Here is a 16,157-nt window from a genome sequence, read left to right on the forward strand (position 1 = left end):
TGTAGGGAAGTAAATATGAGACTGAGAGCAAGCCTCTGACTTCAGCCATGAAGAACAATGGCAAGAGCAGTCATAAATCCAATTAGTGATTATCTTTGGAGTTTAAAGGCCTAGCAGATACTCAACATGTAGCTGAAGAAGTCTGCTTCACACTCCCCTCCACCACTTACAGAAGGCACAATCACTGGCTACAGAACCACTCTGGATTCACCCGTATTTGCAGCAGAAATGCTCACCAATCTTCAGTTATAAGCTGTACACCCATAAGAACTCCCACAGGGATTAACTGCTTTATAATGAGATTACCACAAACTAAATAATCAACGCACTTCTAATTGCAAAGGTTTTATCAATACTACCTGTTGGCTGAGTTTTTTAAGGTAAGAGATAACACTGTAACTAAGTCCACAATCTAAATTATCTGATATCAGATTTGGAGCTCCCATCATCCTTAGGGCTTTCTTTAATGGCTATAAGGAAAACAAAATACACAATAGTAAGAGAATAAGTATTTAAAAAATAAAATTTATAAGATCAATTACAGGAAGCTAAGGCACATGGATTAGTGCTCTAGCTTTTCCACTTTTGGCCACTAAAATTCAAGTCTATTCAGGTAACATGTGACATGAGTTTTGCAGTCTAACTAGCTCACAATGGACATGATGCCACATTACCAAGACACCACATGGTGTGGTGCCACTGGCAACTTCCACTCAAAGGCTCAGTACCAGAATAGCCGGGATGATGCAAGTCCACTTTGAGGTGCATTGTCCAAGCTACATGTAACAAGTGACACGGTGCCTCCCCCCACCCTTTCTTTGGCCCAACCACTTCTCTTGGTATCAGCTGCCCAAGTTCTAGCACTTCACTCACATTAACAAGCAAAGAAATCTGCATTTTCCTCATCAGGTTACAAAAATAATGCCAAATTCAGTGTCTCTGAACAATCTAAAGTACTTCAGATCAAAGCTTAATTTAATATTAAATCAACAGAAAACACATTTAACACATTAATATAGCTTCTATTACTGAATATTACTAGAAATTTATTCATTTCTTTAAAATGTTTTATCTGATCTACATCCCTCTGCAAAGCAAAATATTTACTACCTAAAATGTCATCATAATTATGTAAACAAAATGTACTGGGGAGAGGAATGATGCACAGGGCTCTGGTCACACCAGCCATTATACCCGGGAGGATGGAATGAGAAAAGGAACATACCAGTAAGTAGTAAGGAGGCATTGTTTTTAAGTAGTTGTCAAAAGCCTGTCTCCACTTCAGATTTGGCTTAAGTTTGTGAACCTTAAACAAGTCATCTGCAACAAGGAAAACAACAAAAGGAGGTTTCATTTATATAGTCCCAGACCATTCCAGTTATCCAATATCCAAGGTGCCAAGTTTCCCCCCCTTTTCTCCTCCCTCCACCCATCTCCCAATGGGGCGTCCCCACAAAGCTGTTCTTAACTTTAGGTTTGCAGGCTTGTGAATCCCCAGTCCTAGCTGCAGCAGACAATCCAGAACAAGTCCTCATCACAGGCAAACTTACAAGGTACACCAGACTTAAATCCTGCACAAAACTACTACCAGCATGGAAGGTGCAACAGATCCACCTGATAAATTTCACCTCCATTGACTCTCTCTTGCACCATCAGGGACCTTCCTGCATCTGATTAAACCAAATGACATTCATTTGGCTCAACTTCCATTTTCAGCCCAGCTTTCTTTTGTTCCAACATTTATGATGAATTCTGGACTCCAATGAAATAATTCTTGAGCATCAAAAAAAAAACAAACCATCTCAGAGCAAGGAATCTTTCTGGTCAGCTTTGCTGGATTCTGCTGACAGAGCACGGGGTGTACCCACAGAAACACTGCCTGCCTTGTGCCAGACCAGCAAACTCTCCCACAGATAAAGGCAAGAAACAGTAATTAGTAACAAACTCTGCTTCCCTTAAAGAGAGGGGCAACCAGACAGATTATTCCCTTTGGATACTGCTTTAGAAATACCTTTCACTAAAGGCATGCCTATTGCCACTTAGGAATGAAGCATGTAGCTATCTGCTGTGCACAGTCAGCCATAACACTGATCTCTGAACATCAAAACCCAACACAGCATCCTGCAATTCATCATTTGAAATTATGGATTATCAATTGAGATCAAGTTTGTTTTCAGCAGGGCTGTAACATGCTGGCAAAGTGAGGATAATGAAAGGATATGCAGGACTGGAGAAAGGGATGTCCAAGAGTTAACTGGGGAGAGCTGCAGGAGACAGAGATGCACAGAAGAGCGTGTGCAAAAGACAGATGCAGCAAGGAAAGTGTTGATTCCAGACTGAGCTTTCCTGAAGATGTATTTGGAGAAGAAAATTTGACTTGCACAGTATTCTGCAGAAATCAAACAAATGTTACGATACAACTTTCCAAGTTCTCACACTTCAAGTCAAACCACACTTCATTACAGTATTTTCCAAGCTAAATGAATCCTGTATCACATATAAGAACCACACTACAGATGCTAATTGTTCTCTTTCCTGGCCTGAAGGAAGTGGGGTGAAATTTGAGAGGACAGGTTAGGGCTCCACTTAAAATCTCAGTATGCCACAGCTCAGCACTATTTTCCAAAAGAACCTGTGATGATATTGTGACATATGGCAAATATAAAGTAACATCCATTCTTATCTCATAAACCTATTAGCTTTTTTTGCAACAAAATGGAAATTAAAACTACACCCCTCTCCCAAAATTCAAAACAACAACAAAAAAAAACGTTTAATGTAAAATGTTTGGTTATAGTATGTCCTAATATTTTAGAAGTACAGCTTGAACCTTAAACCTCTTATCAGCACTTTATTACTGTCTCACTTCTGCACTGTGAAGGTTGTAGCAGCACATAACCCCTGCAGTTCAGCTGCAGAGCCACTCTTGAAATGGCACAGATGTTCAGAGTGCTCAGCCAGCTACAGTTCTTAATCCACAGCCCAGCTGTACTATGAGAAGCCAAAAGCAAAAGCACCTCCCTGATCTTTGCCATCCAAGTAAGTTCTCAAACCTCAGCAGAGCTCCAGCAAAGATTTGTCTATTTAAAATCAAAGCCTCCCCACAGCACAAACTCAGTGCAGGAACTCCTGCCCTCGTCAGGGGAGACAATCATGGAGGTAAATACAGCCCCAAGTTTCCAAGATAACATCACCATCAACATCTTACCTGCCTCTATTGCAAGAGTTTGAGACATGCACTGTCAGCAGATTGGAACACAGGCACTTGAAATATACTTTTTCACTGTGCCATGGGCTGCACATCATCATTCATATAAAGCAGCAAACAAACTGTAACCCAGTTAACTGTATCTTTTACAAATTAAGCTCCAAACTTTTGTAGATTAAATCCAAGAACACGGAAAAAAATCTTTTCATAAATCAGGATTCCATAAATCCTACCAATTCATTTTCAGATATTCCTCTTTGTATATCCCACTTAATGCAGAATTCTTTTTTCTTCTACACTCAAAGGGAGCCAAGAGTCCTGGATAATTGGCAATATGATATTAAAAACACTGGGAAAGGGCCACAAGCTACAGCAATTCAAGAGATCAGGTAAAACTACAGACAGAGCAGTTAATTTAAAACTGTGTTGCAAAGTCTTTATCCACTTCAGATTTATGTACAGAACCACCAAAATATGAGAAACACGACACCAATACTCATCTTTAATACCCAGTACCACAAAAGGGGACTTGATGCCCTTTCAAGCTTAGATAAGTTAAAGAAAAGGAAAACAAACAAAAAAAAAGAGCATGAGAATGGTCAGCAGGTAATTTTAGCAGTTCAGCTGGAGCCTAATTACAAGAACAGTTCCTGTGACAACAGTCTAGTTGTGAGTGACAGCTTGCACTATGTAACCTAAAGTAAATACTTATACTTCCAAAGAAAAACAATCACCACTCAGACTAAATTCCACCTCAGCATGTACACCACCACTCCCCATTGGCTGCTCTAATTCTGAGCTCTTTGATGCCTCTACACTCATACATGGCTTTGTTTTAAGCAGTCCTCATGATTTTCAGATTCAACGAAGGCAGTATCCTTCCCTGCAAACAATGTAGCCAAAAGCAAGGTATTCACCATTACAAAAGGTACTGTGGTACTTTTTTTTCCATTGATACAAAATGTTTGGCTCTCCCTCCCAGTGCACAGCTTGCCACATTCACATCTGTGAGAAAGACACCCCTGGGCTTCCAAAATACAAAATCATTCCCTCCAGAAGCCTCTAAAAGAAACTGTCACAGAACCATAGAACGGTTTGGGTTGGAAGGAACCTAAAGACCAGCTAGTTCTGACTTGGCTGTACAATTGCTTCTTAAAACAGAAGAATATCTGAAGTACAATAGCTTTGCTACTACCAGATAAAGGCAACAACCCTTCCAGATGAAGTTTATATAATCCTTGGGCCAAACATAGTCAGCATCACAGTATGTCAGCATCTGTCGGTGAAAAGAAAGCTCTGCCTTCAGAAGTCTGCCTGACACTGACCAAAAAAAGAGGCAAGAACTGACCCCACTTTCTCAGCTCTCAGAGCAAACCAGCACCCCTAGCCAGTCGTGATGCCTCCCTAGCCTTTCCTGTGAGACCAAAGAGGAGCTGCTCAGCTGTACCAGCATGTCCACACACAGTCTGTCTTCTGTAAAAGATGTAGAGAGCAGAATTTCTGTCAGACAACCAATTTACCAGAGTGCAGGGGTCAGGTTAACACACAGACTGTGCAGCTTGCTGTTTCATGAAGTCTCACCAATTGGCTCCTTTCCAGCATCAGATTCCAAAAGCAGACTCAGGAAGTTACAAACTACAAGAGGCTACAGCATTCCCAAACCCACTCTTGCAGAAACTGAGGTAACAACCACCAAAGCTGCAGCATGTGGTACAATTTACCTCCTTCAGTCACAGATCACTACGATTTGTTTCACTTTGCTTAAGTATCATCTGCAAGCTTCCTCATGCATGCCCATCTCACCTGCCTTTTAGGGATCTCTCTTAGAGCCCTTTTCAAAAGCAGCACTAAGCTCCCCCAGCTCAAGAATGCAGGAGGAATACAAAAGTGCAAGAAAAAAATTCCTAAGCATCTTGCTGTTTAGAAGGCTGAACACACACAAGCCACTTGATTAAGACATTACAAATAATACAGCTGTAAAGTGGTTTTGGCTTTGTTTGAAAGAGTCACTAGAAGAAAAGGGAGAGAGATTATCCACAGTGCTATTCCAAAATAAGTCCCAATTCTCCAACACAATATTCTACCAGTAGAGTGTAGCCACCAGAGCCTTGCTGATACACCAGTATGGGTGGTAGTGGCTGAATGGAACAAATTTCTCCCGGGCTTTGACGTTCTCACATCCTTGTAGGGTTTAAAACAGAAACAATCCCTACCTGCCTACAGAGATGAACACCAAGTCAGTATTTTTTAAAACATCTGCAAATAGTTTAACAGGTATGCTGCTTAACATCTTAGTCATTCTCTGTACTGCCAAGCAGAAAAGCACCAGATCTACTTTCATGTTTCCTGTCTATTCCACAGAACTTAATTCCACCATGTCCTAGAGACCAGGGATAAACAAAGTCCTGGAACAAGATCTGAACCTAACAACCCAACACTTTGTTTATAATATGGCAGGGACAGATGTGGGATACCAGGTGAGTGAGCTGCAGAACAGCACTGCACATATTGAAACATGCTATTCTCCTAGGAGTAGGAAGAGCTTTACACCCGTGCAAAAATGGAAGGGGGAAGACAAGAGCTGCCAGGGAAGACACAGCAGAACTGCAAATGTCAACATGAAAACAAATAGGGAAATTCATTTAGCATCAATGATGGCTTTTCAGCCAGTGGATCTACTGCAGTAATTCTGTAGCCACAAACTTGCAGAAACTCTAATTGAATCTAGAAGTATCCTGTTTGCATACTTTGTGACAATTTCCAGGCTACATAGGTGACTATATAAGACACATTCAAATTATCAGCAAGCACCAATTTCTTTTTTTGGTTATGACCTGGACTATAAAAAAGCCTCCCTGAACGGCACTGAAGTTTTATTCTAGAAATGAATGGAAAAATCCTGTGTAAGACAGTAACAGTCAATGTGAATTCTCTTGATATCCATTGTTATTCTGTATCACTAAATACACCCACAAAAAAAAACAAAACAAAAAAACAAACAAACAAACAAAAAAAAACAACAAAAGAGCCTTACAGCATCTGCAACTCAAAGGGTTAGTAACACCCAGGAAACCTCTCTGCCATCACCTTGATACCAGAACCTTAATAGCCACAATTATTAAGGCAGTTATTCACACAGCACCTTTTCATTCCATCTGTCCTGTAGAAAATAATTTCATTGTGGCAGTGAAAAATTCACTGGTTTGGGCAGGGAAAAAATGGAGATTGCTTCACTGCCTAACTCCTCTTCTTGCTGCTCTAAACTGCATCTGGGAATTCCCTCTTCCCAACACCCATGACAAACACTGCATATGATCTTCCAGTAAAAAATCAGCTGCTGCAAGAGCAACTGCAAAACCTGGATACACCACACCCTAAATGAGGGAAAAGAATGGAGGTTGAAGCTTACTCCAGGTTAAGGAAGAGGCTACGTGTCTAGGAGGTGAACAGCATCAAACATGCACTGGAAGCAGGTAGCTCTCCTCCTCTGCTGGAGAGAAAAAAAGGGAGAGGGGGTATGAAAATCCTCTCCTCCCAAATTATGTTCAAGAGTTTGCAACATTCTCTACTCTCTGATCTCCATTAATTTATAATGTCTCAAACTAAGGCAGAACTCAACCATCATTGTTTTTCTTTGAAGTGGCTGCATTGGCAGTTCAGGGTCAATGTATTACCTACCTAACAAGGGAAGTAAAACAGGATAGTTGTAAGGCATCACAAAGAGGTTTACACAGGTTAAAGTAGTGCTTGCTTTTAAATACCCAAATGGATGGCCAAGCTCACTGTATTTTCCACTGCTACTCACAAATACCTAAGAAAGAACAAGAGACATCACTGTATTAGAAGAATACAAAGAATATTAAACATGGGGCATTTAAAAATTAAAATCAGTCTGAGTTCAATTGCATTAAGACAGCAAATCATCAAGAACAGTCAAGTTTGAGGCTGCACACAGCAGGATGAGCATGCACTTAAGTTTCCTAGTCACAAAACTGAGACATGCAACGTTTAATGTACCCCCTGTCAGTGTGGAAATGCTCTTTACAGAATTATCTTTCGTGCTTAAGTGAAACTACTTTGAAGTTATGCTCTGAAAAGGTTCTGAAATCCATTAAATAGGTATGGAGACATCTTTTGAAGGTATATAAAAAACTATCTATTGAGATCAGTCTTTCGATTCATAAAATGGCAGGAGTAAAATTTACAACACCGATAAAAGACATGTAAAACTTTTAAAGCATATAAATCAGGTAAAACAAATATTCAAGAAACATATTTTATTGTGCCAATTGCCAACGTTTGTAACACTCTTTTTTAAGTGCATATATATGGGGGTATTGACCTTGAAAAGCAATACATGCAAACACCTATTTCAACAGGATAAAGATGGTGTATATTCTTATTGGCACAGTCAAAATAACCCACACCTAACCAAAAATAGTTTTCATTTAAAAAGTAACTTGCAGTAAAATGAAGTGTTTCTCTTCTATTTTTTCAGAGCATAAGGAACAGAGTTTGTTACGTGGTTTCTATGACAATGAACCTATTTCTCTAGTTTGCAAGAGCCCCTTACGTAGCTGGGAGAAGAAAAGCAGTTTTTGAAAAACAGTAATTTTAGTAACTTAGGCAATAATGTACTTATAAATGCTTAAGGGACATTTTAAATTCAGTTTGTTAAGCAATTTTTCTTCTGAATACATGTGTTACATTTTCAGTTTAGTTGCAATATTTATCAGGGAAAAAGAAACATGAAAGAGGCACCTCCAAACCCATCTTTCCATCTAAAGGAGCAGACTGAGCAAAGTCCTGGTGTACATATTAAGCTATTTTCTCCAAGAACATCATTATGAAGGGAACTGAAAGCCTTATTTTATTTACAGAGGTTGCACAAACAAGTCACTTATCCAAAAATCTCAAAAGGACCACGTGTCAAAGGATCTCAGCAGCAGAACTCTGAATGCTTCAGGGCCAGCCTAGTCAACAAGTTCAACAGCTTCAACTTCCATCAGCAGTTTGAACCATCTAGTAGCAATTATTTGTAGCTGTTCATTAGGTAACATGATGGAAACTAGTGCAAGGTTTTCCCTATAAGCAAGTGGAAGCCTACAGAGGCTGAAAATGGCACCCATGCTACACATTTCTTAGCAAAATGACATGGACCTAGAAGCAGAATTAAATGAGATGACAGAGCCTATGGAGGCAACACTCATTCCACCTCCTGATCATTCTATTAGGAAGGAGATAGATGAAATCTTGACACGTTTCCTCTCGCCAGCTGCAGAGTTTGCAACCAGGCCCCAACTCCCAGCTTTCAAAGACTAAAGCACCTTAAGATGCCCATTAGATTTCTAGAATCAAATAAAGTGCAAATACCTGCCAGCAGGTATGGGGAGACTTTCGTTCCAAGATGTACTGTGTTAAGGGTGAAGGCTCCAGCTCATACTTGTCAAAAGGAAGCTTGTCTATTACCATTGGCTCACAATCTACACAGGAGAACCTCACAACAGGGTGAGCTGTGCGTGGAGGCTGAAAAGAAGGGGAAGAAAAACCCATCAATAGACTGGTATTTATGGTAAATGAATTAATTATCTTACAAAAATAATGTACATGTATTTTACCATCTTGTAGGCTTAAACTCTCAGTTTCTACAATTTCCTTTAAAACAGAAAAATATACAAGCTCCCACAATAGAATATGACTCGTTAAGTCAACTTTAAAAAGCCAGACAGATACATTCTTCCCACCAATTGAAAATCATGGTCAATATTTAACTATTTATCTCAATATTTAAAAGCCCCCATGCCAATCAACCTACACTACCAACAGACAGGTTCAACAGAAAAAAAACCTTCAACTCTCCTTCCCAGCTTGATGTTCACAGAATTCCAGAAGAAAAACTGTGCTCTCTTCTCAAGACATCTTGAGATACTCTGTCAAGTCTGACTTTTTTCTTCTTGAATCATGTCAGGGAGGGAAGGAACAGTACTTTGAGTACTTGCTAAGTACAGAAACAGAACATGGCTAACAAAAGAGATGCTTAGAAAGGCTAGCAAGGGATGCCAAATGTCAGTAAGAAAAGGAGAAATCAATCTGGTTTTCCCTTGTTTTTTGGATGGGGTAACTATTTTGTTTCAGTTTTAATTCCTCCTGATAATGAAAGGAGTCCATACATGAAGTAACATTAAGCAGAGAAAACACTGTTGATCTTCTAACCAAAAAAAAACCCCACTCCTTTTTCCAAATAAATGCATTTTGTAAGGCTTTGGTTACATTTTAATAGGTTCACTATGATTTGTGGTATGTGAAGTAATTTATAGTTTAATTTTATATTCTTTTAGAAGCCATTTACCAAATAACTAACTATATACAAGGAAGTAAACCTTCTAGATGCAAAAACACCACAGCATAACTACATCAGATTACACCATTCTGTGTTAAAAATAATTTTGACTACCTTTTTAAAGCAAAGTCAGATTATGCTGATAAACAAAGTAAAAACACATCAATAAAAAAATACTTTATTATTAATTTTCAGTCTGTTTTGTTAGGCATAGAATCTTTTTGTCAGTTCTTATTTTACTTACCAGTGTTGGTGAGTTCTGATCAGGCCAAAAAGACTCTGGGATTGGCCAATGCCCAACAGGAACACCAGTTTTAGGGTTAGGCCGTACATAAATGAGCTTATGACAACTATGCCACGGTTGAGAAGCAAATGAATTGATGGGCCTGGATGAATCAACAAGTCCATCTAAAATTTAAACAAAGCAAAATAACAACAAAAAAGGAAAATAAAAAGCTACATGCATGCATTTGTCTCCCAGCAAAACTTCTGCTTTAGGAACCAAGAAGGTGTTTCACTACAGTTGTTTCAAAGACCCACAGATGTTTATACCAGTGGTTGAAAAAAAATACACAATGTAGAACAGCATCATCTGAGCAACAGTGATAATGTTTGCCCACACCCATCCTGCTGTTCCAGCCATTAGATACTCAGAGTAGCAAGGCATTCTCACATACCATGGAAAATGCTATACTGTAGTAATACCCAGAAAGGTGGGACCAGATGATCCTGGAGGTCCCTTCCCGTTCTAGGATTCTATTTGCTTAAGCTTGGTACTTTGATCTGACAGGCAACATCAAGGCTAATGTTTTTAGTTCTGCCGCACCTGTAAAGACTAGTAATTTGCATTTACAATCTTTCCCCATGGGATGCAAAGATCTCTGATGCTGCCACTAATGGAAACTGGAAGTGGAGAAAAGTTTCATGGAGAAGTCAGATGCATCTTGCAGGAGCAGCTTTTGTCACTTTTTAAATCAGTAAGTATCCACAGATCACTGAACTCCCACTCTCTCTGGAAGGAGCACTGTTTCCTGCCAGTGCCCTGCAGTGCACCAGCACAGACTCCCCTTCACACTGAGGGCAAAAATGTTTGCAGCATTATAGAATCTCAGCATCAGCTTTCAAAGACAGCTCTTCAAACAGCACAGAGATCACTCATTTAAATCAACTTCTTCATTGCAAAGTTATTTCATACTACTAGTTTTCCCTGCTCTGGATAGCTGGCCAATAATGCTATGCAAAACACCTTTCAGGTACCTCTCAGTTTGGTTTCTCTGCATTAGATACACTGTGCTTCTTCTGGTATTGGTAAATTCCATCAAATTTCTTTCCAGTTTAAGACTTTCTCAATTCACATAAAGAGGGAAAGTCTTGGTATTTTCATACATTCATATCCACAGTGCAACAACACTTAAGTGTGGCAAAAATATTTTAAAACCTCAGAATTTCACCAGCCATTTTGCCACACAGAACATCGAGGCCAACACAGAACACAGGATTTGCTGAGGTGCTGTCCTGCACAGCATTCCAGGAAAGCCTTCCAATAAAATGGCATTTAAATAAGCAAAAGGAGAAAAAAAATACATATACAGCAAGAAAAAGGTGATTCTAAAATGAAAGCAGGAATTAAGCTTGCTATGCCAAGATGCTCAGGGGATCCTAAAAGCTATTATGTTTCTGACATTCCAGGAACATCCTCATTTCCTAAACATGAACTGGTCAGCTCTCTCTCATTCCTTTCAGTCATGCATTTCTGCAAATCTGAAAACTGTTCCACATGAAGTGCATTTTCCTCTTCCCTACTATGCACTTTACTTACAGCTACCAAAATAATTTTTTGCTCTCTGCACAGATTTTCACTTGCAGCTGAGAACATTCAGCTGAAACTTACCATGTTGTGATCGATTAGCAGAATGAAAACATACAGAAAATCAAGCATTGCTTTATAGAGATGTTTAAGTGTTCAAATACACTAGTTCTGGATTTATTTATTTTAAAACCAAGTTTTGAGAACAGTGTAATTCAAAGTGGTGAGAAAAGTGTGACAGGAGAGCTAGCAAGCAGGTAAGACTGTCCATACAAGTATGCGCAAATGTAGTGCACCATTTAACTTACCAAACTAACACTTGTAAAACTATAACTAAGACTAAATATAAATATAAAACTGCTGCAAACTATGAACAGCACATCCATTATGATTTGGGGTAATTAAAGATACCAGAACTCTATCACTGAAGCATATAAACTTCATAGCTCCATTGCTTTTCTAGGATGAATTCGGCTCTCGATGCACCCTGTACACTACAGTGAAAAGCTGCTAGAAGGGCACTGAAGACACTTAAGGACATTTGCATGCACACAAAACATCTCTTCTTGAACATTAGGGAGAAAAAAATAGTTACTATACCTTCCCCAATAGGAGCCGGATCTGGTCCTGACTTTTCAAAGTTAATAACAACACCACTTTGGACTTTTTGAACTAGAGATTCTAAACATTGATTCAACATTCGTTGTGTCCGAACACAGTAGGAACGACCTATGCAAGAGATAAAGTACGCACTGAAATTAGGAAAGCAAGTTTTCAGTAATCTTAATTAAGGGAGATGTTTTAGAGCATAAGTCATATTGCCAAGGCTGTCAGTTTTATCCAAAACAGCAGCAACAAACTTTGTACAAGTTTATGTAAAACATGAAATACTTTTTAAATGCAATACAACCAAAGGGGACAGGGGGAATAAAAATAATCAATGTGCTGAGCTTTTACTCATTAGTAAAAGGGGCCATTAAGGCTAAAACAGGCTGATCTAAGGCCAAGTTTATAAACACCCCTAAGAAGGTCTTATTTCACCACGCCTATGTAATCTACCTGCTTTTATCTACCCAAATCTCACAAACTCCTGTACACTCCCAAACTTCCCCCTCCCACACAACAATTTTTTCAACTCCCAATTGAAAAATATTATCTCAAGGAACAGGCTCCAGAATGCTTTTGTTTAAGATTAAATTTAGCTTATTAGCTCTGCAGCAGAATTAACATCTCGGTACTGTCCCACTCAATTCACCATTTAAATAACAAATCTCATCTATCTCAAGGAACAGGCTCCAGAATGCATTTGTTTAAGATTAAATTTAGCTTATTAGCTTTGCAGCAGAATTAACATCTCGGTACTAACTGTCCTACTCAATTCACCATTTAAATAACAAATCTCATGACTGAGCAAAGCCAACCTCTGGAAGAAGAATTAAGAAATTTCCCAATTCCTCCTACTGGTGCATTAAGAAAACTGTCTCACATCTAGAAGATCTGAAACAGTAATATAGTTTTATTTTTAAAGTTCTCCTCTGCTACTGGAAACCAAGCTCAAAAAATACCACACAGATTCACAGGGACACTAAGTCAGATGGAGGAAACAGCAAGAGGTGAAGTGGAGTCAAAGGAAAACAAAGACTTTAAGGCAAATACCAAAGTGAACCAAAGCAAAGTAAAACGTTGTTACCTCCTGTAACTTCACACATCTGTGTGATAGCAGATTCATCAGTAGGCACACTCCCAAGCTGCTCTGGTTCAGCATATGCAGCTCCTGGCAAACGCAGCACTAGAGCAAACAGCCTTTGATCCCAACGAAATGGTTCTTTGGTTAATTCACTTCCAGGCAAAGGAGAATTCAAAGGAAGATGAAGCTGGCAAAGAAAGATTCAAGAATATTTTTAAGTACTTGACAAACCAATACTCAAATTCATCCTTTACTCTGTGAAGGACCCCATTTCTCTGCTATCCACTAATTTATGTGAAGTTATAATCTGGAAACCCATGCAAACAATGAGTTATGGGGCCTGGCAATGAGAGCAGAGCTAGTTTCTGTTCTCTACAACAGGTGGATGAAGCAGAAGTACTATTAGTAGGAAAAAAACACAATTAATATTAAACTCAGCATAGTGCCAACTTGCAATATCCTAATTTGAAAGAATTTAATGCCAGCTTACCTCCTCTTGAACTCCAGCTGTATTTGTCAATTTGTTTCCATCTGTGATGGTAATCAAAATAGATGGCTCCAAAAAGAATGGATTCCTTCCCTAGGGACAAAAGCACAGGAATAAGAATAAGCTTAACACTCAGTTAGAGGCTTATGTTTAAGTCCTTATAAAATAAACAGTAAGATGAGCAATCTTTCAAAACAATCCTGTCATTTTCTTTCAGTAGGTGTAGAGCCACACAGGGCCACACAAGACGTGCTATCCTGGGCGCTCACACACCCTAAAGATTTTTAGAATAACTACTCTTTTTCCTCCAGTAATATTATAGAACTCCTCTGCCCCTCAAAAGCAGCAGATTAATTCGTAATAGAGAACTCAGAACGTTGTGGCAGTGGGACTAAACCAGGGTACTTTAACTGGACTCTTCGAGTGTAAGTCAGGACAGTAACTACAACTCAAACTGCAGATTCGCTGCCATCCAGTGTACACACTCCCACACAGCAATTGTGTATCTACAGCTGAGGTTGTTTATAGTACTGCTTTCTTTGTAGCCCAATAAAGGAAAAAGTGCTAGTATATTCAGTAGATGTAATAAGATGTTCACAGTTTAAACACATAGCTATCCAACACTTCAAGAAAAGTTTAATGCCAATCCAACTTGAACTACCAAAATCTCTCGTCATAATTTCAAAAAAATCACAGAAAAATAGACAGAAGACAATAAAGAGATTTGTTACCTGTCCATAGTTGTCTATTCCAGACACTAATCTATTGAGATTTAACAAGTCAAATGATGACCTGAGTGCCTGACCAAGGGTTGTTAATCCTGAAGCCTGAAGGTTTTTCAGCTCATTCATAAATGTTGCATGGTTTTCCTTCCATCCAGCCTATTAGAGAAAACATAAAAGCTTGTTAGTTGTTGCAGCAACAAACTGCAAACTTCCCACTAAAAATTACATAATATTCCTTATTAATACACTGCATCATTCATATGCTACACAGACCTAATCCACATATGCACAATTGGATGTGAAACATACAGTTAAGCCTACAATGAGAGACCTCCAAAACACACTGTCAAAAACCCAGGTCTTACCACAAAACCTGCTGTAGAGGTGATGCAATTAAAAGTATTTGGATTAAGAATGTGAACATTTTATTAGAAGAAACTGTCAAATCTGGAAATCAGAAATGCAGCAACCAAAGTAACAGTAATGATAAAACAAAGATACAAACAGCATAATATTGCTGCTTTTTCTGACACATCCCCATCTCCCTTTCATTCTTTACTGCATACATGGAGGCTGGAAGGAAACAAAGGATGCATTTGCAACATGTGCTAATGCAGGAGTTAAAAATCTAACTGTGACAGTTAAGAAAGATAAGGGAGTGACAGTAACAGCGACTGCCATCTTCACTCCTTAGCTGCATCCTCCCCACCATTTCCCCAAGCAGGAACTAAGCACGCACATCATTTTAGTAGAATGTTACATAATTCTTGCTCAACTTTTCCATTTTTCCTCTACTTCCTCCCACCACCATCCACCAGGCACAGTTCAAGCCTTTCAATATCTTATCAAGCACTCCCCTGTTGCTTCCACATGACAAAACCTTTGCCTTTCTCCTACCTTGATATTTCCACTGCCAGCCCTAACCACACTCTGCTGCCCATGCTTCCCAACATAGAACTTCCTATGAAGTAGCTGCAAACACTCATGCACCACAGAATCAAAACACTGTTTAAGAGAGTCTTAGTGTTTGAGATCATTAAAAAGTTGTGATTACTGACAAAACCTGCAGAACATTCAAAGGAACAGCAGAAGGTGGTGAGGGTGGATCAGTCCTACCAAGTACTCAGGATCCTGTGGTAAGCAGGACTAACACACATCAGCACCAAGTGATTCACATGTCCTTCTCCAAAAGTGCTATATGCTGCAGATTAGAAGCTACTTTAGAAAACAAGCTCACAGGGAATCGGTGCAGGACTTAAGCTGCCTCAACTAAAAAAACAAAGGTTGAAAAACCCCAGATATTCACACAATTATCAGCCTTGCTATCACTACTTACTCTCCAAACCATTCTTGCTATTAGCAACCAAGTTATTCATCACTATCACATGGCACCAGAGATGGCCTGATGCTCCACATGGAATCCTGGTTACACAGACATGGAGAAGATCATGCCAGACAGTCTGGCCAGGACAACCTCTCAGTAGGTTTTCTCCCCCCCAGTGCACTGGGCTCAGCAGCAATCACCTGCTGGCTATTGCCATGCTGTCCATGAACCTGAAAAGACAGGATTTTCCTGTACTTTTTAGACAACTCTGTCCCTCTGCCAATCTCTAGCACACACTGTGGACTGCACAGATGGCCATAGGATCAATGAGTCTGGAGCCATAAACGAATACAAGACTGGAGTAGAAAGGAAGGACATGAGATGGTCAGTGTCTGCTGAGTTCTCAGGCCTAGGCTAGGAAGGCTTCATTTCGGAATAGGAATTATTATAAGGATATTAAAAAACTTGACCGTTTTTGGTCAAGTTTAGTTCCCTGAACCAGCTCTTCAAGCTTTAAATCAGTACAAGGGAGACAGAGAGAAAACTTTGCAACGGGACAAAGAAAGAAGAGACTTTCAG

The 16,157-nt window shown here is 39.4% G+C and overlaps 1 protein-coding gene across 1 annotated transcript in view; it reads right to left on the reverse strand.

Moving 5' to 3' along the window:
* LOC104390515 (protein DDX26B-like) overlaps positions 1-14,404 on the reverse strand; it is a 22,052-nt gene extending 7,648 nt beyond the window's left edge. The window contains exons 1-9 of the mRNA XM_009999660.1: positions 14,261-14,404; positions 13,533-13,622; positions 13,046-13,229; positions 11,956-12,084; positions 9,793-9,956; positions 8,582-8,734; positions 6,887-7,019; positions 1,226-1,320; positions 360-470 (exon numbers count right to left, since the gene is read on the reverse strand). Coding sequence (XP_009997962.1) covers positions 360-470; positions 1,226-1,320; positions 6,887-7,019; positions 8,582-8,734; positions 9,793-9,956; positions 11,956-12,084; positions 13,046-13,229; positions 13,533-13,622; positions 14,261-14,380 — 1,179 coding nt within the window. The 5' untranslated portion in view covers positions 14,381-14,404. The remainder of the gene's footprint in view (positions 1-359; positions 471-1,225; positions 1,321-6,886; positions 7,020-8,581; positions 8,735-9,792; positions 9,957-11,955; positions 12,085-13,045; positions 13,230-13,532; positions 13,623-14,260) is intronic.
* Between the last annotated feature and the right edge of the window lie 1,753 nt (positions 14,405-16,157).

The sequence above is a fragment of the Chaetura pelagica genome, unplaced genomic scaffold, assembly GCF_000747805.2.
Source record: "Chaetura pelagica isolate M959 unplaced genomic scaffold, ChaPel_1.0 scaffold456, whole genome shotgun sequence".
Taxonomy (NCBI): Eukaryota; Metazoa; Chordata; class Aves; order Apodiformes; family Apodidae; genus Chaetura; species Chaetura pelagica.